At 36.8% G+C, this 23564-nt stretch overlaps 1 protein-coding gene across 2 annotated transcripts in view; it reads left to right on the top strand.

Moving 5' to 3' along the window:
• PDE4D (phosphodiesterase 4D) overlaps nt 1-23564 on the top strand; it is a 310959-nt gene that overhangs the window by 204221 nt on the left and 83174 nt on the right. Inside the window, exon 2 of one of the 2 annotated variants that reach the window (XM_066339533.1) lies at nt 11354-11545. In XM_066339533.1, coding sequence (XP_066195630.1) covers nt 11354-11545 — 192 coding nt within the window. Of the gene's footprint in view, nt 1-11353; nt 11550-23564 lie in introns of those variants that run through there. The other variant, XM_066339532.1, reaches the window with a different exon arrangement.

Raw genomic sequence — 23564 nt, 5'->3', positions numbered from 1 at the left:
ATTCACTTTTAGCACTCCTAGAGAGACAATAGTGGATCTGATGGACCTTTGATCCATCCTGAGGAGTAGCTGCTCAGAGGTTCTGGATTAATCTGTGTTTGTGAGTGTTGGTGGCTTGAGCATGTGGATACCTCAAAAATGAAAAACATTTAACGAGTGATGCATGATGAAGTTGATGTGACTGGTTTGTTATCACTGCTTTGCAGCTTGAGCAAAAATTATTTCCAGTTCCTGATAATATAATTAATCACTGTTACTTCTTGGTAGCCCTTTGATCAGTACCTATCTTACACAGTGAAAGATACAAATACCCCACTAACAGGGGCTTCTTCCTCAAGGTCCTCTGAGACTGAGCAAGACAGGAGACTTTAAAAAAATACTACAGTAGCACATGAGGTGACATACCTAATCTTGGCCTATACTTACAACTTTTTGGAATTTATGAAGAGATTCACAGAATCAGAAAAAACTACATTTGTAAACACTTGGCTAAACCCATACTTCATGCAGCAAAATATCAGTCCTTAGATTATCTCAAAAAAGTTTCCAGAATGTCAAAAATATGAAAAGATATTTTCTCTGCCAGTTTCTATCAACATTTGACCCTCTTTCCCCTCAAAAACTTGGAAAAAAAATTTGCAGCTCAGAATCTAGTAATTTAGCAACCAGAAAGCACAGTCCTCTAATGTGGAACATCAGGCAGCCCTCCTAAGCACTGCTATTAGGCATTGTAATAATATATTTGACATTAAAATAATGTTCTAAAAATCAGGAAAAACAAGACCTAAATGATTCATCGTTGTAGATTATAATTTGATTTTGGACTAGTGAGATGAATTATCTTTGACATTACATGCACTAAGTGAATGTGCTTAGGGTCTAACAAAAGTGTGAGTGCATACACACAAGATAATTCATCTCAGCAATCTTCCAAGTTTAGCTCCTGAACTTGTTTCCTTTTAGAGGCTGTTGCTTGGATGTGGAAAAGAACTTCCAGAACTCAAATCACTACATACACCTTGAGATATTTAGTAGAAGTCTAGGGAAGACGAAGCAACAGAAAAATCTAGCACATTTGGTAAACTAAATACAAAAACACTGTATAAAATAAAAATAATTCAATATGAAAAATAGAAACTAAAACAAACAAACAAACAAACAAATCCAAACAAAAAAACCCACCAAAAAACCCCAAAACCAAACCCCAAAAAACTCAAAAACAAACAAACAAATCCAATACCTAGAATTTAAACAACTGAAATGAACTCAAGTGGAAAGGATGAAACAATTTTGTTAAATGAAAGTAGAAAAATTTTAGAACTCTGAAGGTCTTAGTACTGTGAGTTTTTCACCCTTTACAAAATATAGAGCTGGCTTTCAGTGATAATTGCTGTTAACATATCGCAACACGAATTCTTTTGGAAGCAGAATTTGTATGTGATTTATTGCCAGCAATTTGTTATTGCAATGAGAGGAATGCTACAATGGTCTGAAGGGGTAAAAAAAAAAGTTTCCTGTCAAATATAATTATGTGTCCTTTACTTAGAGCTTTCATTGTCATGGGCAACTTAGAACAATACCTAAAGAAACAACTGCAATTTCTTATCCAGCTGTCTCCTGTCCACCATCCCCTGAAGATGACCTTGATTTCATGTTGATATTTAACTGTGCACATTGTACTGGTGTAACAAATCATCTTCTATGTGCAAGGTCCCTATAGTTTGGGGTTTACAGCTTCTTCTGTTTGGACATTTCTGTCCACAGCCCATATCCATTTTCTTCAATGAATAATTTTTGAAGAAAAGTTTGCTTAGGTCAGTTCTGCATGGATTTAATAACTATAAAAACTATAGTTTTATAATTATAACATCATATTTAATAAGTGATGCTGAGGATTTCAGATCCTCTTGTCATAAGGATCACACCTCCTGGCTCACTGGATCTCTTTCCTAGAAGGGCCTGTTTGCATGAGTCCAGGAGGAGCCACAAAGCTGGTTAGAGGGCTGGAGCACCTCTTCTGTGGGGACAGGCTGAGGGAGTTGAGCTTTTTCAGCCTGGAGAAGAGAAGGGAGGCTTAGAACACCAGGGAGACATTAGAGCACCTTCCAGTATCTGAAGGGGGCCTACAAGAACCTTGAAGAGAGACATTTTATGAGAGAATATATTAACATGAAACAAGGTAAAGGCTTTAAGATGAAGAAGAATAAGTTTAGATTAAAGAATGTTAAAAAGACATTCCCCACGGTGAGGACAATAAGCCTCTGGAACAGGTTGCCCAGGAACTTTCTGAGTGCCCCATCCCTGTTAGTGTTCAAGGCCAGGTTGGGTGGAGATTTAAGGAACCTGACCTGGCAGAACGTGTATTCCTTCTTGTCACAGGTGGGTTGAAATGAGATCCCTTTTTGGTCCCTTCCAAACCAAACCAGTCTATGACTATCATTTTATGTTGCATTTTCTGGCATGGGAAAGTAGCATGGAGTAGCCATGAATGCTTAGTCCTGCCACCTTCTGTCACAGGTGCTCTTTGCAAAAGATCTTTGCCACTAATCACAGGGTATGTGTAACCATACCTTCTGTGTTCTAGCATTTATCACCACTGCGGCTGTATATGATGATGCTTCAGAAAGACATGTTTTCTTCTTTCAGAAAAAAGCTTTGTAATGCATATTACTGTTATCCCTTGGAATTTTTTTCTCTATTTTATGGACCCTATGTTTTCATCAGTACTGTAGGGGATTAATTTAAATATTATAGGTCTGAGAAACTACCGCTTTTCCTACATGCTTGCTTTATCACACCAGTAATTCATTAAGAATATATAAGCAATTTAATTGCTTTTGATAATGGCATCCAACTGGATTCACAGAAAGAGGAGGCTGAGTTCTTGGAGTGTATTGAATTTTCCTTCTCTGGCACAAGTTTGGTTCTCAGTCATGGTCTGCTAATATCCTGGGAAACTGCATTTTAACTGGGATTAGGAAATATGCTTGGTCGATGGTTTGCATATTTTTATGAATTGATAAAGGAACATTTTTATATGCTTTGAAATTTTATTCTACTACATTTAAAATAAGAGAAAATTAATGGCACTGTGCATTACAGTAAATTCATGGAATATGGTCACACTTAGTGCAAGTTAGTTTAGTATCCTAGCATCCAAGTACTGCTCAGAAAGTAGTGGTGCAGTAGAAGAGGTTGGAATAGTTGGATCAAAACTCATCCTGGAAAGAAAAATTGTCTTGAAATTCTTGAAGAAATTAGGTAAAGTGATTTTAAAAAAGATTTGAAGATAGCTCACTATTTGTGCCATCCAGGGAAATCTAAACAGACTCAAGAAATGGGTGCAGAGGAATCTTATGAAGTTTAGTAAGAGCAAGGTGCTGGACTTGGATCAGAGCAGTACCTGAGGGCATGAACAGATCAAGAGCAACTCCAGGAATAAGGACTAGTGAGGCTGGACTTGTGAGGCACTGACAGCCCAGAGAGCCAAACATGTCCTGGGCTGCATCCAGAGCAGTGTGGGCAACAGGGCCAGGGAGGGGATTGTGCCCCTCTGCTCTGCTCTGCTGAGAGCCCACCTGCAGGGCTGCATCAGCTCTGGGCTGGACACCAGCACTGGGAGGACATAGAACTGCTCAAGCAAGTCCAGAAGAGGCCACAAAGGTGATCAGAGGGATAGAGCACCTCTCCAATTAGGAAATGCTAAGAGAGTTAGGTTTGTACAGCCTGGAAAAGAGAAGGTTTTGGGGTGACGTAATTGTAATCTTCAAGTACACAAAGGGGATTTACAGGAAGGATTGAGAGAGACCATTCACAAGAGCATGTAGTGACAGGGCACAATGGAATGGCTTCAAAGTGAAAGAAAGTAGGTTTGGATTAGATATTAGGAATAAAATCTTTACTGTGAGGCTGGTGAGGCACTGCAACAGGTTGCCCAGGGAAGTGGTAGATGCTCCATCCTTGGGGATCATAGAATATTAAGTCCATAGGATTATAGTATGATTTAAGTGAATGGTGACAGATGGACTGCAATCATATAATGACAGTAATAGAATGGAGAACCATCAAGCTGAGACTGCACTCCTAGAAGTGCCATTTATCTGCATATGGGGGTGTCAGGGACCAGCAGGCTTGTGGGGTACTTGGAGCACCCCAAGTGCCTAGTCTTTCTTACATCTGGATCAAGTGGCTCTGTTTTTCCACATTATTTTTCTCAGATTTCCCAAAATACCTCTAATTCTTTAACATTTTCTGCATATTTTCTCATTCAGATCTCAAGCGGTCAAAGATTTTAGCAGAAGCATGGGGAAGAAGAGTTATGTCACAGTCTTGGTGGCTTTTTTTGGTATCTAAAAGAAGGAATATTAGTCCCATTAGGTCTATTAGATCAGAAGAATCATAAAAAATTACTTAAATCTAGTAAAAGTATGAACAGATTGCAACATTTCTTGGAAATTATTTTTCATTTCATTTCTGTTGTGGTTTGTGTTTGAATTGTTGTTATACTAAAGTAAGAAAACTATTTCAGCTTCAAAGAAATATTAAAACATCAAATCCATGTGATAAGATGTGGATTCTGGCATTCTTATTGAACATCACATAAGTAAGAAAAGTTCACTCCAAAGACCAAGTTTAGAGAATGAAACTTGCCAGGTGAGGGATGACATTCTGTCTGAAGAAAAAATAAAAGGAATAACAAAGGAATTCCCAGTATGGCTGAACACAACAGGCAATCTGATTTAATAGGTGCTTTAAAAATATTTCATGCCAAATGGATAGACTAAATCAAGAATAATGGGGTGACATTGTGGAAAGCACATCCTCAGCTGAGTACGAGAAAACTGTTCAAAGCTAAAAGTACCAAAGCTAAAGTACCAAAGAGAGTGAAGAGTCATCACAGGAAACTCCTTGCTTGGAAACTTCATCAGAAAACATGAAGCAATTTGTTTTGAGTGATTGCATTTCCTGAGATGCTTGCTAGAAAAACATGACACAGAAAATCAATAGATAGTCAGAGTTCCCTGATTAACATATTTGAGTTGACCTGTTCGTACAAACCAGTCTGCTTCATTGTTTTATTTTTGTTTTTGGTCCTACACATCTTCCGTTTGTCTGTTTCCTGTCTGTTTCCTGGTAATTCTAGACCTAGTATTAAGCCCTCTACACTCATGTTTCTAGAAGTTATGCCAAGAGCAAAAGCCAAGTTCTATTGCTAAAAAAATCACTAAATGTCACATTTTATGCATTTGCTTGGAATTCTGATTGGAAAATCTATCCACAACACTTCTAAATATGGAGTTAATCATAGGGCTTGCTTTCTTAATTACTGAACTGGAGACTCAAAGCCAAAACCAGATAGCTGGCTTGAATTCTACAGTGGTACATGAAAATTCAGATTTAGATCATATGTTCCTTTTAATACTATTTGCTTACAATTGATTGGAAATATCTAAAGTAATGGAAGGCAAAAAATTTTCTTACATTTCCTAGAAAGAAAAAGTCAGTTCACATATAAGCGTTTTTTTCTTCAAATGAAGAGAGTAGGTATTATATTCCTTCTAAAATATCAAGACACAAATATTTCTTTTCTTCCTGCATTTTACTGAGGTGAGGTGTGGGGTTTTTTGGGGATGGTTTGGTTTATTTTTTGTTTTGGTTTTTTGTTGTTGTTACTGTTGTTGTTTGGTTTTCATTTGATTCGGTTTGGTTTTGGGGTTTTTTTTAACTACTCTTGGGGAAAAAGAGAGAAAGAAAGGAGAAAACCAGATGTCAACAGTTCTGCATCATGGGGTAGGCATTGTCAGTAAGGAAACACTTTGAAAGGTCTCAAAGAAAGAATTAGCCTCTTATTCAATTATATAAATCCACAGGTTTAGTTTTACTTGGGTTTTTTTCTGATGCTGCAGGTTAGCCTATCCAATATCTACGATCTTCTGAGAACTCGTGGCAAGAGCAGACTGGTGACAACTTATTTCTTTATGATAAAGAAAATTCTAAAGTTTCATCTCTTAATTAGTAATAACTATGCCTGCCTAAAAAAGGGGACACACAAGTCAGCAAGTTAGCAGTTGTCACAATTTAATGCTTAATTTATTAACAAGCAATAGAAAGGCCCAAGTGAAATTGCAAAGACCTACCAAGCAATCTTAAATACAATCACAATGTGGCCTTTCTCTACAATCCATATTCATGGTGCATGCCATCATCTGTGGTAACCCACTGCTTATTTAAATCTGAAGCAATCCAAGCAATAAATTCAGATTCTTCTTTTGAAGGTAGCATCCAATCCTCCCTTTTCTCCAGTTGCTAAAGCCTCCTTCCCCAGAGATGGGCTTCTGTCCTAGGGCACAAACAATAAACAGTTTACTCTTTCCTTGGAACCTTATAGTTTCATTACCTTGTTTTTACTCTAAATTAGCTCCTGCTCAAGGGGAGTTGCTGCAGGGCAGGTCTTCTGTGATAATTTCAGTGAATTACAGCTGCTATACCAAATGCACCTATTTTGTGTGATATTGGGAATGTGCTACCTGGTGAAAAAAACAGGACATGGCTTCTTGAAAGTGAGGACATTGAGAAGTGTATATAGGTCATAGCACAGATGGCTGGAGAGATTGCTTGACACTGGGACAATGGTCTCCTTTGATGGAGGAAAAAATTGCTCCTCTAGAACTCGCCTGTCCTTCTGTAATGCTAAAGATGGCCTTAAAAGATAAGATGTCCCCAAGAGTAACAATTAATTTGGCTCTCCCTCCCTGTAGTTTCCAAGATAAGATGAAAGTGGGAAGACAGTTAAAGAGGAATATTATTATTAAAATACCTAATAAGTTCTTCATTTTAGGGTGAAATATATTTCTTTCTCTCTCCTACTATTGCATATTTCTCAAAAATTAAAAACCACACAAAAACTGAAGAAAATAACCACCTACCCCCCCCACCAGTGCTGCAGGATAAGTGCTAAATTCTCAGTACTAAGTAAAACCAACACTTAGATTTTCTATGTATCCTTAATAGCAAACTCTTGGGTATAGTGATTATGATGCCGTTATTCCTTATGTAACTGAAGTTTATATTTTGTATACAGACCTCCACATTTTTTCTTTTAGCAGCCTTGCATAGAGTAAGGAACAATTTTTTAGGAACTCAAAAGGAAGTTGACTGTTTCTTTAATATGCAAAGAATCTGTGCAGTCATTAACAATGAAGAAGAAGTCATCCTAAGATTCATGATGCAGAACCTCTCCTGTTCTTGCCCCAGAGTCCCAGTATTCTCTGATGCAAATCTCTAATAATCTTCCTGAAGTTTGCTTCGTGATGTTATTTGCCCTTATTGCATTGGGAGTACAGGGAAAGATCAGCCATGAATGTTTACAAATCACTCAGTTTTCTCCCCATCTTAGTACAGACCCTGGATGACAGAAAGTGAGCAAGAAGTGCAAAAAAGATGAACAGCCAAACAAGGAAGAAAACACTGAATTTCATCTCAAATCAGCACTGGACACTGAATAAGGCAGGCTCTAAAGATAAACACTATTCACAAACGCCTTAAAGCATTTTGTCAAAATGCAGACACAAAAGTTGCTGAATTATCATTGATTTTCGAGGCTTTTGCATCTCCAGAGTTGCAGCAAAGGTCTTTGAACGTATAAAATTCTGTGATGTCTGTGCCAAATGCTCCTGTCACCAAAGGCAGTTTCAGTTTGCATGCATTATGCAAAGTGCCCAGGGCTGGCTGCAGAGCAATGGTGTAAAATGCTGTCTTTAAATTGCCACTTACTGCCTGTGAAAAGAAAGCAAAACCGTTCCTGTCCTCTTTAGTAACAACTTCCATGAAGATGTTGTTACGTTTCTCTGTTCTTTCTAATTCACAGCATATACTTGCTGTGGCTTAAAACTTAGTGGGAGTGAAAAGATAAATACGAAGCAAGCACAGCTGACTTTTTGCAATTTCTGTTCAGGCAAGTTAAAGAGGCTATCCTGTTTTGTGTCTTAAACTTTCGATCTTTTTCAGTGTATCCAACAACAAAGAGCAAAGAGCTGGTGTGAAAGTGTTCAATTCTCCATTCTGATTCTCTTCTTTTCATACAGTTTAGTCAGAAGAACAGATGCTTGAAAAGACGACTTGTGATTCTGACAAAGTAACAATTTATATGATTTTCATTGTAATAACTCTTCTTTTGATTTAGAGTTCTACAAGCTTTTGGCAAATGTCTCAGAAAGATCTAAATAAGACACTTTATTGTAACATTTCAAAAACTTTTTAATATAAATATAGGTTTCTGAAAAAACAGTTCTGTATTCACACTCCTTTTTGTCTGTAGAACTGAACAATTTTTTTCTTGATACATATTTTCAGAGAAGACTTTCTTGGAACAGCACGAGGCAAATCCAGCTGATATATTTGGATCGTGTTTTTTTTTTTTTTTACTTTTTACACCCATCTAGTGGTCACCACGCAGTACAACAGGATAGAATTTCTGTTGCAGCAGCAATGCCTTGCACAGGTTACCTGGCGATGTAAACCAAAGGACTTCTGCCAGCTGGTGAAACTGCAGTTCTAACTAACAGACTTCTAAATTTTAAAAATTCACTGTGTTACAATCCAACAGTGAAATAATTTATAGAAGCCTGCCTTAGTTTCTGGAAGAAATAAGACTGGTAAAATAATATTCATATGATGTCCACAAAAGGGGGAATGAAGAAAATAAAACAAAACTGCAAATTAAACCATATTCCTTTGATCCAAATAAAGACTTTTGATTCATTTGAATATTTAAGTGCACTGTAAAGAAATCTATTTAGTATTAACTCTTCATTCAAAATTTTTGTCCTGTGTGAGGGACCTACATTAATCTTCATTTATTTGTATCCATCTTTTAACTATTAATTTAAAGTTCCCAGGCAAGTTTATATATATTTAAAATGATACTGCCATTGCAGAAATTAGTCTTACTGAAAACCGTCTTCTGTTTTACCTAAAATTGCAGGAATTATCTGCCCTCCTACCCTCAGTAGAAAAACAAAATACACAGACCATGTATTAACTAGGAGACTCTGTTTTCTTGAAGCTGTTTAAAGGGGAAAAAAAATATTCAGGCAATGAAATATAAATGTTAGGAAATTTGGATATGATGAGCTAAACCCTTAATTAGTATTGTGATTATTTTGTGCTCCTGTAATATTTAGAAATTCAAGCTAAAAGGGTATTGATTGATAATAACAAGAACAAGTAATAGTAGTCATGTTAGTAAAAATAGTAATGCGGTTATGAACTAATGATGCTACAAACTGCAAAGGATATTTTACTGCAGCATTCAGAGTATCTTGGCCTTTCCAATAGATTCTCAAATACTCTTTGTGAGAAGATCTCACAGTAATCACAAAGATGCAACAAATAGGGAAAATGAATGGCAAAGAGGAGCTCTGCACAGTCCAAGATCACCTAGAAGGCTGGTGGCAAAGGTCTCATTTGATGTCTCATGGTTTAAAATTTCTCAGTTTAAGGCTGTTAAAGCAGTGAGACATTTAAAGACACAGAGGTCTTATACAGGCTTAATCAAATTAAATCTAGCCTGGGATAAGTGCATGTGTTTGGATTTACTGACAGGTAATTGTTCTGAAAACTACAGTGAAAAGAGTATTCAATTACTGTGCTCTCCTGATGTGTTTAAATATTTTATGCATTTTTTTTTTAAAAAAGAGAAACGAACTAGCCAACTACATTTGTTTTTCTACATTCAAACTGTAAGTGGTGAATACAAAGATAAAATAGTATAGTCTGAATGTGGCAGTAGTAATATGAATTATGGAGCTTGCAGTTCCAGAAATATATGCAAAGGAAAAAATAAACAATGAAATAAATCACAAAGCAAAAGAATATCTTCTGCCAGGCAGTGTGCATCTGTGTCAAAATAAGCAATATATGCTTTTTGATTGGTTCATTTAACAAAGGGGAAAAAAAAAAAAAAAAGGCTGTTGGAATGCCATCACTTCAGCAAAGGATTGAAGTGGCAACCTCAGGTCAAAGGGAGCTAAACCAAGCTGGTACAGAGCAGCATGTGCCAGCTTGACACTTGTGCTAGGCTGATCTCTAATCAACAGCTGGCTTGCACTGCATCTTTTCTGCTGTCATTATCTGTGACTGGGAACCTGTGTGTGTCCTCCAAATGAACACCATTTTAAAAATGAGTACTTTATGTGTGTTCAGCAAAAATGCACTGTATGGTACTAGCGCTTATCTATGTTTAAAAAACATATGAAAGATCCTCTGTTCATCCCTCATTCTTAAATGCTTTAGCAGTGTTATTTTTGTCCCCATTAGTATGGCAAATGATCCTAGAGACCTAGTCTTGCTAATCCACACATTTTTAACCTCTCAGATTGCATACCACAAGATATGCAAACATGAAGCTACATGCTGCAAAAAGCCTCCATACAGTACCAAATGCAGCTGTTGGGCTGTCAAGCAACATAGATTGCCATGAACTCATCCTCTCAGCTCCACTCACCCTGTAACAGTGTAATTGTTTGCAGACTCCAATTCAAGGTCTTTGCACTGATTTTCAAAGCCCTTTGTGGAAACATTACTGTCCATATAGAACAGCATCTACTCTCTCTTTCTGTTCATCGTCCTTCAGCCTCTCATGAGAGAAGTATTCTCTAGGAATGATAAGCCTCTTTACCACCCTCCATATCAAACACAACAATCAAAAGTACTGAATCTAAACTGTGTGGTTCAAAGACACAAAAGGCTACAGAAGTTCTGCTGCTTGGCCTCACTGCTTGCATCTATTTGTAAAACAGCAAATGTAATGCAGGCAGATGTGCTCAAGCATACACATGTGCTTAATGCCACCCCAGCACTTTGTTTACTGGGACAAGATAAAGTATTAACTTGAAATATTTTTTTAGTAAAAAACTATTAGGATTGGATACTCAATAAGAAAAAAGCCCTCAGCTGCCTCTAGCAGTGGGAGTCAGGATAATTGGTGTCCAGTTCAGGAGAGATGGCAGCTGAAGAAGTAAATAATGAAATGTCATGTTTTCTCTGGTGTAAAGCTCATGGATACTCTGCACGCAGAGAAGTATAAAGCCTTCTTTATTTCTAATAGCATGGGGGTTTTCTCTGCCAATTTTCTTTTCCTTCAGACTTGGGGTTTTTTTGTTGTTGTTTATCACTAATTTTGAAGTATCTGTCTTGTGTGCCTTGTGGTTTTTTGTAGCAGTGGACATGACCAGGTCTATTTTCTCCATTACTATCACAAAGCAATTAGCTATGATAATTTGTCAGAAGGGTGTTCATTAAATTTTAAAATTCTTAGGTCAGTAACATTAAAAAATTTTTCTTCTTTTTGCAGTTTCGACGTAGACAATGGTACATCATCAGGACGAAGTCCCTTGGACCCCATGACAAGCCCTGGGTCAGGGCTAATCCTCCAGGCAAATTTTGTCCACAGTCAACGTAGGGAGTCTTTCCTCTACCGGTCAGACAGTGATTATGATCTATCTCCAAAGTCCATGTCCAGGAATTCCTCCATTGCCAGTGATATGTAAGTACCTTATAAAATACTTCTGGGCTATAATTTATCCAATATCAAGATTTTTGCTGCCACAAGAATTTGTTTTATTTTTGTTTAAGTCAGACTGTAATACTTATGCTGTGAAGTAATGGAAAATTGTTTGTTTGTTTCTTTAATGAAGAGTATACTTGTTCCTGCAGCTTTTTGAAGGATATCATGAGGGTGTGCTTGATTTGTTTATGCACTCTATTAACTTTGACGGAATAATAATGATAGTCACTACTGGTGTACTAAAACACTAAGGAGAACTATTTTCTGTCTGTTAAGTTATTTTTGAGAGAAACAATACAAATGTAATTTATGCTTCTTCATGATTTTAAGAAAGATTCAATTTATTTGCAACTGGGGTCTTTTAGATTTTTAGAGAATAAATTTACCAGCTTGCAGAAAATAATATATTTGAGAGAAAAAAATTCCCTCTTAACTAAAAGAAAAAATTCTAACAAAAAACCATTTTAAGCTTATTCTGTCCTGTCTCACTATTATGAGAAGTGTGTATTTTCTGCTAGTGAGTCATACTTTTCAACTGTGTGTGGACCCCAGGTTCCATGCGTAGTGGAAGTTGGATGCAAATAACTGTTTATTTGTAAGATGCCACAAACATCTAAATGTTCCATCTTCTAGTTACTTTTAAGTAGGAGAAATTAATATCTCTTTTTTGTTTGGTTGGTTTTGGGTTTGTGTGGGTTTTTTTTGCCAAAATGACTCCAAATTTCATGGCCCAATTGGTGTTTATGGTTCAAATATATATCTAAAATAAAGGATCAGCCCTGACAGAATACCACTGTGAATGGTGTTTTATAATGAGGCAAAGACCAGTACATATTGCCTTTAAAAAATAAGAGCAGTCACAAAGAAGGATAAGGGTCTTCATAATAATGAGTGAAATTAGAGCCGATACCTATTTTGAAGTTATAAATGTACACTCTTATTTTTTTCAGCTTATATGATTTTATAACTGTTACTTTGTTTAACTATAGCTCTTGTTCTATGTAGAGTGTCAAGGTAAGAAACATTTCTCCCTTTAGACAGGGTTGGTGTAAGGTCTATGACTCAGTTAAGATCTGTAGATTGAAATACTCAGCAAACTTTGTTCCAAGTGTGACCAGTTTTTGTTGAGACAAAATGAGTTAAAAAAAGAGCAATTCACCTTGTTTTGTTATTAAAAAAATGCATTTTTCTCGGGAATAGTCTCCCCCTCCCAGCAAATCTGACAGATATCCCTTTTGTTAGAGGAAGAAGATTCAAGCTTTCTGTGTGGTACCTGTACCAGGATAGCATTTGTAAAGATTTTTACATTCAGGAGGACAATCCAGCTGACTACATTGCTTAGATGAGTCATTTCAATGAAAAATTCAATTAGTGCTCCATCCTTGAACTCATAATCCACTTCACTTCCTAGAATTTTGGGTAATATTTCAGCACATGGCAGTAAATTGGATAAACAATATAATTATTGAAAAAGCACACATTTTTCCCCTTTTCCCCTCTCTATTCTTCCTTTCAAATTTTTCTGGAAACACATTTACATATAAAATTTATTTGACCTCACATCTTGATAGATTTTCACAGTCCTTGTGACATATAAACTTTTGTACTAAGAAGGTAAATATTCTTGCTACTGTTTAGGAGGGGAGCACATTAGGAAATGTAAAAGGCAAGTTGTTCTCACCATGGAATGTTAATCACTTATCAATAAGCCTAACTATAAGAAGCTTGGCTGTACCACAGAAATTAAGTGAAAAAAAGAAAAGGATAAAAGAGGGGAAAGTTTAAAAAGATAAAATAGCAAAGATTAAAAAATAAAAGTCACAAAAGTCCTTCTGTATGTATACAACCATACAAAATCTGAATGTACTTGTGGAAAGGAAACCCATAGAATATTATTAAAATAAAGAAACTACTCTGATTCAGGACCTTGCTAAATGAGGAAGAAGATGAAAAAGTTGAAAGGGGAATACACAAGTTTTGGGATACTTTCAAATTATCCTATTTCCCTTTTGCATCTGTATACATGCTGAAGTATTGTTTGTTTTTTTTTTTTTTTAAACAAGAGCAATATATATTACAAAATATACAGATCATTCAGTCAATTAATTGTACATGGCAGTTTAGTCTAGATCCCCTGATTCTTCAACTAGCCTCCATATTTCTGTTTGTAAAGAAAAAGACAAAGCAAAAGACATATGTCGTGTATTTGAAAGGAATAGATTATAAAGAATTCTGACATTTCCATTAGTCTGAAATACTGAACTTATAATAATACATTCCAGTCAGTAGCAACAAAAGCAACACTTCCAAGTTTTAGTCAAGTGTGGAATTTCATGTTAGGACGGCCAGTGGATGGCAGTGCTAAAGTGCTGAATCCACTGTGTCACTATTTATTATGTATACAGCTCCAGACAAGGAAGGGAACAAGTTGTGCTCAGTTGTTTGCAAACCCAAAGTGAAAAGATGGGCTCTGCTACAAACAACCTATAAAGTCAAAGTATAAGATGACAATCAAGAGACTAATACAGTCAGATACTATCCCCAGGAGAAGATACAATGCTAGTCACTATGATCAAAATAGTAAAACTCACGGAGAAAACAAAGGGAGTTTCATTCAGGGAGTTCAGATAGAAAGTAAAGAAACAAGGGCAGAGAAGAGACAGGTGGAAAGTTATTTTTTTTAATCCGAGAATCCAAAGTACATTTTGATGAATTAGTTATGGAAAAGAATAAAGGGATAGGATGAGTGCAAGGCTACTTTGATGAGAGAAGGTTAGTGGAACAGTTATGGATGCAGTTAGGCAGAAAAAAAACTTAGTGTAAGGAAGGAAAAGCACAGAAAATGGAGGGGGGGGGTCAGAAACATTGATTCAATTATTCTTTGGAAGAAATAACACGGTCTTTGAGAATAATAAAAGCAGGACATGGAGATTATATACAGAGTTTAGGAGAAGTTGCTAAGGTTTGTGAATCGGAGAGGTGAATAGCTTAGACAGGAAGATGCAAGGTCTGAGGCAGATGAACACAGGTGTGTTGTGAAGCCTCTCTCTGGGATTTCCAGCAGAGATAAGGATGCACAAGAGAAAAAGAAACAACCGAGTGAGGCAGTGAGGGATAGTGAGGCAATATGAAGAATTATAGTTCAGGATCTGTCATGAAAGACAGGAAAACAAGTTTAAAGGGAAAAAGAATAAAGAATGGAAAACAAAAAACAAAAACAAAAGCAAAAACAAAACAAAACCCCACAAAAACAACAGCAAAAAAAATCCCAACAAAAACACAGAGGAGAAGAGAAGTAGTATCTAGATGAAAGAAGTGCAAAATCATTATCTGAAGAATTATCAGGCCTATCTATATTTGAAAATATTAGTGAAGCAGAGAGCTGTGTAGATGTCTTGCTGAGGTAACCTGATTGCTTAATGCTGACTTGTTTGAACTGGTGTGGCTGCCCACAACTTACAAACACAGGAAGACGTAGAAGTGATAACCCTTTTTATGCCCTTCTTGTTAAGGGATCACTGCCCTGGCTAATGGAGCAGGAGATCAAATTAGTAGAGAATTTCTGTTTTAGCAAAATACAGTTCTCTAATCAGGTTAAAAAATAGGTTCCTAGAAAAGAAAAAAAATCAAGCCAATAAACTGTCCACTGCTGCATCACAGCCCCTGTTTTTTATGCCACTCTGAAGGCTGAAACCTTGTGTAACCCCCCCTGCAATTCTGAAAAAGCAGACCAGAGGATAGCAGTACAGACCAGAGGACCAGACATTCTGAGCAGACAAGTCTGTCCAAGCTCTACTGTGTCTTCTGAGTGTAAGAAGGCATCTTCTCATTTAAGTCTGTTCTCCCATTTCCACAAGTTCTCAGAACACTGGTCAGACACGGCACCCTGACCTTCTCAGGATTTGGCCAACTGAACCTCATTCATAAAAAAGCAGTGCTGGGGGAGCTTTACAGCCTTCTTTAGAGAATCTCAGCATAGTTTTCTTTATCAGCGTATCACTATAAGCTCCAACTAGTATTATTACACAAAATTTGCTGATTTCTATTAAAACTTGCTTGCATGTGTTAAAGGAGCAGAACTCAGCCAGGTCAGTCAGAACACTGACTGTGGGGAACTGCAGGGTCACTGGTCTGGTGATCTGCTAAATGGCCACCATACACCCATTTCCTGAGCTGGACAACCTACTGCTACACTGTCAGTAACTTCTGAAGACAGCAGCATTCCTCTGCTACTGTCTGTGACAAAAGAAATATCAAGATGATGAAGTTTACTCCAGGACATTTTCCCTATAAATACAGTTGCAGAGGATATTTTTTCTCATAAGGTAAACCTATTCTTTTGTTTCTGAGCCAGTAAGGCCTAGTTTTATTAATAAGATATTATGGTTATGAATCTTGAGTTATGGAGAAAAAACCCATCTTTTCCATGAAAGGTGCTAGCCAGGATTCTAGGACAGCAGACAAGACGCATTTACTGAGAGGAATAATTGCACTTCAGTTTAACAAATTAGAAATAATTGTCTTTTCTCTAGAAAAATTTCACCTGAAATTCCTTTCAATGTATCATATGCTTTCTTAGGAATCTCTGATAGTACTATATCATGGACATTACTGGCTGAAAATGGACAGTTAAACTTCAAAGTCCAGCCTAGTCTAAAAAGATCTTTTAAGAAGAATCTTCTATGTGTGACTCTGTTTAGAAACAATCTTTAATTAAAATAATACATTAAATTGCTTGAGACATTTATTTGTTCAAGGAAAGAAATGTACTACATCACTACACACATAAAAAACCAGACAAATAGTTTTCTTCATTTTTTTGCTTTTTTTGCATTTAGGATCCTTAAATGAAGTTCCAGGTTGCAGCTTAAATCAATCTAAGCAATTTTCAACTCACAGTATCTTTTTGAATTATAAACAAAAAAATTTTTAAAAAATAACACTGTACTTTCCAGGTTTTTGACACATTTTATAGGTGGAATTCAAAACAAAGAACTCAACTTAGAATGTAACTAGCTTAAAGTTGAATAATAAATTTGTGTTAGCCTTATTTATTGATCAGGAAATTGGTCATGTTGGAAAACAAAAAGAAAGCATTTTTGCATTGAGAAGACTTTAGCTGCTTTTTATTCAGAAGAGATTTTTTGTTGATGAAATTTAAATATATTTTATTTACTTTCAATCAGTGCAGAAGCATGATTGGTTTTGTGTGAGATTGCTAAAATTTTATAGTTTTCCAAACATAGCTCTCAGTTATTAAATACATCACTTCCCCTTTAAACACTTCTAATGTTTTAGGCATTTTTTCTTCACTCCTCTGGAAATAGTGGATGTTTGAAGGAAAATAACAAGTTGCTACTGAAGTTACAACCAAAACAGACAATTCCTACATCTATTCAGTCACAAGTCGGATGTTCTTAAAAACATGGTACCAAAACCAATTCTTTGCTGGGATTTCTGGTATAGCACAACACCACTGCTCCCTGAGCTTGCAACAGTGACCTGCAGGGGAGGGGAGGGTGGACATGTGCATTTTGTGTGTCTGTAATATTGAAGGATGGGAAGAAAGTTGCCTTTCTTTGTGAAGAAAGGCAACTTTGTATAAAGGGACTTGAATGTTTTAGGGGATCCCTTTTGGACTGTTTCCCTGGCTCAGTGGTTGCCTACATACACAGGTTAACTTTATTTCAAAACCCAGAAGAACATTAGGTGTCATTCCACCCTTCAGGGCACAAACTGAACGTTCTGAATTCTTTTAATGGCACTAATGCTCAGTTAGTTGTAGAGTTCAATCATTGAAAGTGTACAGTCTGAAAATCTGAAATGTTCTTCTTAACATCAGCTTGTTTCTTCTAACATAAATTTAGGGACCTTTGAATTTGGTTAAGGGATCATTTTTTTATAAACCTTGAAACTATCTGAGGCTGGCTGATGGGAAGCTCTCTCAGGCTGAGTTGGATTGTATGAGTGCCTTTTTCTCAGCAGCTCTGCTGTTTCTTTGAGGGAGGGAATCTCTCATCCTGCATCAGGAGGAGACTCACATGGAAAATCATGTGGTCTTACTCTTCAGAAGCAGCACATCCATGTTGGTTTTAAACACCTAAGCAGGTGGAACAAGAAAAGAAAAATCTGATGATTAAAAGTAGTTCCAGGCAACACTTTCATTTGCAACAAGGTAAAGAGTCTATGTGTGTCAGCTAATGCAATCAAAACTCACTAACAGTAACTCATTAAGTGGCACTAACTTGGTTGCTTTCAGTCATGTATGCAAACCCTGTCACTAATTTTCTCGAACCTGAGAAGAAAACAGAACTACTCTGTAGTCTCTGATGCCTGTTTTGACAGTAGCCTCTGATGTTTGTTTTCCAGTCCTGATACAGCTACATGATGACTTTCTATGAAGAGTCCAACAGTGGCACTCCTGAATTTGCCTGGACTCTTCTGATTGAGCCCAGCATTTTTCTCATCAAAATTCTATCTCCTCTGGCTTAACCCAGCCTGTCCTTCAACACACAAAACAAAGCCTCACACTGCTCTAGCTTCTTTTCCCTTGCCATTGCCTCAGTGACCCCCAGGCAGGATACCTTCTGATTTTAGAAGAAAAAACACCTGCAGCATTGAAACACTCTGGCAAGGTCATGCTCTGTTTGCCTTCAGAACTGAGTAATTCTGTCAGATGTAATAGAGGCCAGTTGCTCAGTTGCCCACTATTCTCCTGTAATCTAAAGGATCTGCTATATTATGACAGGATAAGGCATTGAAACTTGATGGATGACTAAGCCAATATGATACAAATGTTTTCTTGAGTTATCCATATATTTTATGTAACACATCTTGCTGACATCCTACTGTGATGGTCCAGCACATCACTAACTGTGTGATTTCCTCAGGTAGATTACACGAGTCAGATGTGTGAGTGCAGTGTCTTTGGAAAAGGTATAGGCTTCTGAGCAAAGTAGCTGGGGCTGACATAAGAGGTCCTGGCGGTCCTCAAACTCTTCCAAAGGTGTTAGGAGACTTTCTTAGTAGATGGAAGAAGCCTAGTAGTGTTCCTACAAGACATTATATAGGATGGGACAAAATAGTTATAATTCCTGTGTTTTTGAGATAGTCAGCCAATTCTGATTCCAGCTCATCCAGCAGTTCTGAATGAAGCTTTGGATTTGATGGGTTGTGTTCAGATCACTGTCACCGAGACAAAATATAGCCCTTGTCACCCAGCAAAATATTGTTATTTTTAATCTGGTCAAAAGCAGAGGCACTGTGAAAAGGAGCACAGTGAGGTGCACCTGTAGCTAGATAGTACATACCTGAGAGTCCCTGGATTAAATCTCAAAATACTGATTTAGAATTGCTAATACTGTTCTTTTCCAATTCCTCAGTCTGTAACAGATGTGGTCCTTTTATCTTTCCAAGTCTTGAGAGAGTTTCTCACTTTGTTCATCTTGTTCAATGCAGTTCAGCTTGAATTAAGATTTCAGTTTGGGTAACCTAACTCTGATGACTGCAACGGGGTAAACTGGAAGAATTCAAAGGCTTCTTTCAAGCCTAACGAAGTCTATTTTCAGGACCTGAGATGCTGGAATGGTGAAATGAAGAATTAAAGTATTTTCTTATATAAAATATAAATTGTATCTATAAAACTCCAGGCATTTTAGCACATAACGTATGTGTATTAGCCAAACATAATAATCCACATTTGTTTTGAGGTTTTTTGTATCTCTGATTGTAAGGCAGACAAGAGTTATTTTCTTGATCAACATCATAGTGGAGTAACTTGATTTGTGCTCCTTATGAAGTCAGTTGGGGTCTTTGGAAAGACATATCTGAAGTTTTTATCAGTGACATTTACGCTGGAGAATTTTTTTTTTCTCCCTTTAGTCTGTCTTTCTAAATCTCACTTGCTCAGCTAAACAGCCCAAGGAGAATTGCTAAAACCAGCATTTCTTTTGGCTGGGATAATGGACTTCTCAGATGCTGTGAGCCAATCCTCCTTCCAGTTTTCTGAGCCAATCCTCCTTCATCTGGCTAAGCTCAATTAAATTCACTGTCCTGCACTCCCAATATAACAGCAATACTTTTTTACTAATTAGGGCTAGCTGCGTTGCTGAATTAGACAGATGTATCAGGAGGACATAACTGCACAGTGTTACAGAAAATTGTGGTGTTCTGAAACACTCAGACAATAGCTGATGAGAGTCTGCTTCATTTAGGGTCTAATTTCTGTGGTTTCAAGTAGCTCTTTTTAACAATCCTCTTATGTACATGTTCGCAGAAATAAACAAATGCTCTGGGAAAAACAAGCCCCTCCTCTATAGCTCATGGCTCCAACATCAATTTTAATTGCTTGTCTTCTCAGCCCTAAATCTCAGCCTGCTCACACTGATGTAGTCTCTATCCCCTACCTGAGATACCTGATCATGCCCCAGATTGTGTTTACCCTTTTAAAGATGTGCAAGTCACTAATAACCCACTGACTATCTAGGAAAAGCTGTTATCCCATTTCCACAAGCTCTCTTTCTTAATGTGGGAAAAACATTAAGAGCTGCCACCTACTCTCATTTAGTTTTGGCTTTTTGGGCAAGGCCTAAGCTATTTAAGCTAATTATTCTCAAAGTCTTTAAAAACTGAGATGACATGATGTAAGCACTATTCCAGCAGAATAAGCTGACTCGGAGCACTGTGATTTCTGACTTCACAAAATCAATTTTGCAAACTAACCCATTTGGTTTTTTTCCAAATGCAGATGATGATGATGATAAGCTGCATGGAGCAGGCAACCACTGCTGCTCACTGTGCTCAAAGCCCAGCTTCTGATGGCTAGTACTATTACTTGAAGTTTCCATTGCCATATCAGGGTGCAATCTAGAATCAACTTTCATTGCTGCAAAAATGTAAATCTGAGCGGTGTGAATACTTTAGCATACCAGATTCAAATGTTTTGTGTGTGCATATTTGGTTTCAATTATTAAATGTTTTTGGAACAGAAAAGAAAATCCTGTCAGTTAGGGTACTCTATCAGCTTATTCTCTGTCTTTCGTTTGTGGTTTTGTACATCATATAATTGTGTGCCAGCATATATGCAAACAAAACACAAATGTCTCATCTAAACTGAGACACAATTGGACAATAATTCTGATTCAGCCTTGTATACAGAAATGAGTGGATGCTATGTTTAATTCAAATCTAGATGTTTACACTGCAAAAGGCAACAGCCATGTATTTTCTGACAGAAACAGAAGAGTACTTTAGTGTTCATCTTCTTTCAGTTTTTACATTTTATGTAGACAGTGAGGATTTGCCATACTTTTATGCTTGTTATGCTCTTATAGTGAAAAAGAAAAAGAAAAAGAAAAATAAGAAAAAGAAAAAGGAAAAGAAAAAGAAAAAGAAAAAGAAAAAGAAAAAGAAAAAGAAAAAGAAAAAGGAAAAGGAAAAGGAAAAGGAAAAGAAAAAGAAAAAGAAAAAGAAAAAGAAAAAGAAAAAGAAAAAGAAAAAGAAAAAGAAAAAGAAAAAGAAAAAGAAAAAGAAAAAGAAAAAGAAAAAGAAAAAGAAGCCCAAATACAATTCTTTAAAAAATGAAGTAAATTCATGTGTCAGTATGATGAAAGCTCAGCTCTTAGACCTTGATGTGGAGCTTCATTCAGGGATTCCATACAGCCACTCTCCTCTTGGGCTTTTCCCTTCAGTTGGCAACTTTATTCTTTAAAATGGTCTGTGTCCAAAGTTTGTAGCCAGAGTATCCAACACAGATTATGCCAGTTGGATTTAAGCCCTGATCAGCATCCTCAGCTGGTACTTCTCCTGGGGATATAAGTAAGGTTTTGATTCAAGTGGATAAGTGTTGCAAACCAACAAGATCATACTTTAAACTGGTAGCATTGTGTCAAACTGGTCTAAGTATGTGTTGCATGTTTTCTCCCCTCTATTTAAATAAGGCAGAGCTCCTAGTTATCCTGCTTATATCTCACAACTTCAATGCGTGTCCTCAAGATCACTCACTTGCTGAAAATTCATGTGAAGGTCTAGAAAGACGTAGAAGGTCTTAATCTGTGTTTACTATGGCCTTTAGAAAAACAAACACTGAGAACCTTCTCTGTGAAACTACACAGTGGCAAGTCCCTCATTTTCCTGTTGATCTCCAAGGCCTGGGATTTCCTTCTCCTTAGAGGATATTGTGAGTTTTTCTGACCACTATAAAAAGCATCCACTCTTTCTTAACTGCATCCTGATAGGTCTGCAGAATATCTCTCTAGTTACTTCTCTTATTAGATGTTATATTAAATTATGACAGTTTAATTATGAAGTAAAGGTTATGCAGTCACCCTTCTTATCCTTGTATGAATCTTCCTGCCTGCTTCTCTATCTATCCATGCATCTCTAAGTTCCTTATTTATAAGGTAAAAGTTAATTACTGTTCTGTGATTGGGACAGAAGAGACAAATTTATGCCAATCCTGAGGAAAGGAAGCAGAACTTTTGTACTGAACATGTTCAACTAACTTCTGACCTAATGCAGTGCTTTCATCTCTTCTTCAGTGTGGGGGTCAGCATAGGTTATATGGTTTGAGTTCAAGTGTCTTATAGGAAATACTAGGAAGAAGAAGCCACAATTTTGCAGAAGTCTAGGCTTTGCCACTTTACCATGGCTACTAGCTTGCAATATGGTATAAAATCTCTGTTCTGCTAAAAAATTTAGCTTGTCTTTTATGTGGCAGTCATTCATCTCATGTGGGCCAGTGCATGTTTTATCAATGGTGTTTCGTGGTGGAGAACTGATAATTTCAAAATTTGAGGCTATGTGAAAAATATTCTGTTTTCAAACTTTTTTCCTTTGAAAAACGAAGATGTGAACCAGTACGCTAGGGATACTAATTAAGAGAGTCTAACACTGATGTCAACAATTTCTTCTAACTTTAAAGGCTAATACTTCTGTCTATATTTAGAAGCTTATGACATATTGCAGTATTTACACTCCCTCTTGCTGCTTCTGCATACAGTATCATAGGGTGAGTGAAAGAACCACCCATCAGCTTCCCTGTCATCTAAAAACAGGAGGACACTCACATTGTAGTGTTTATTACACTGTAGTGCACTGTGTATCAATGGCATTTTGAATCATGTGCTTTTGCTCTTGTGTACAAAAATTACCACAGCTTCTTTGGACATGTCTGCTCCATTTTTTAAACATTCTCACCTTGTCCAGATTTTCTGACCCAGTGTTGATCAAAAATTGCTCACCACCTTTTACAATTGCATTGCAGTTCAAGTGGTCTGATGAGTGCTGAAGTATTTTGTGAAACCTGTGAATATCTGTACTTTCAGTGTCAAATTTACCAAAATAATAATATCTGGAATTGTTGCTCTTGACACAAGGGAGATTTGAAAAGTGTAAATTGGGTTCTGGCTTGCTTTCAATACATTAAATTACTACTTAATCATGCCTCTTTTAAAGAAGCTAACAAGCTACAGTATGGTATCAGTGTTCTTCAGTGAAATGCAGTCCAGAAACAACTCAAGTAGAATCAAGTTTGAAAATGAGAAAAGTGGGATCATGTTATTTTATATAAAAGAAAAATATATCCTCCAGGGCAGAAAGCCAAGAACATGTAGCTGTCGCCTTTTATGAGTGTCTCAGCATCCAAGGAGTGTCAAACAAGGGCTAAATGGGAAGAAGAGGAAGTACCATTTACAACAAGGAATCTCATGAGAGATTTTGAGAAGGACGGTCATATTTTCATATTTTTTTTCCAATTTGGACTTAACTGTTAGAGACTATGTTTCGGGAGCTGTCTGGTACTTTGAATTTTTTGTGCATTTGTGTCATGTATTGGGCATTCAGAGTGTTTGCCACTGACAGATGCTAGAAAGAACTATCTCCATGTCTCCATTGTCTTATTAACAGGCAGAAATAAATGAATATTTTTGTTCTTTGTCTAGTGCTGCTGCTACCTGTAAACACTTTCATCTTCAGAATTATGCCCTTTTGTAATTTCCAA

The sequence above is a fragment of the Sylvia atricapilla genome, chromosome Z (genome assembly GCF_009819655.1).
Source record: "Sylvia atricapilla isolate bSylAtr1 chromosome Z, bSylAtr1.pri, whole genome shotgun sequence".
Taxonomy (NCBI): domain Eukaryota; kingdom Metazoa; phylum Chordata; class Aves; order Passeriformes; family Sylviidae; genus Sylvia; species Sylvia atricapilla.
Note: the sequence above shows the minus strand (reverse complement) of the source record. Positions and strands in the feature narration are given on the sequence as shown.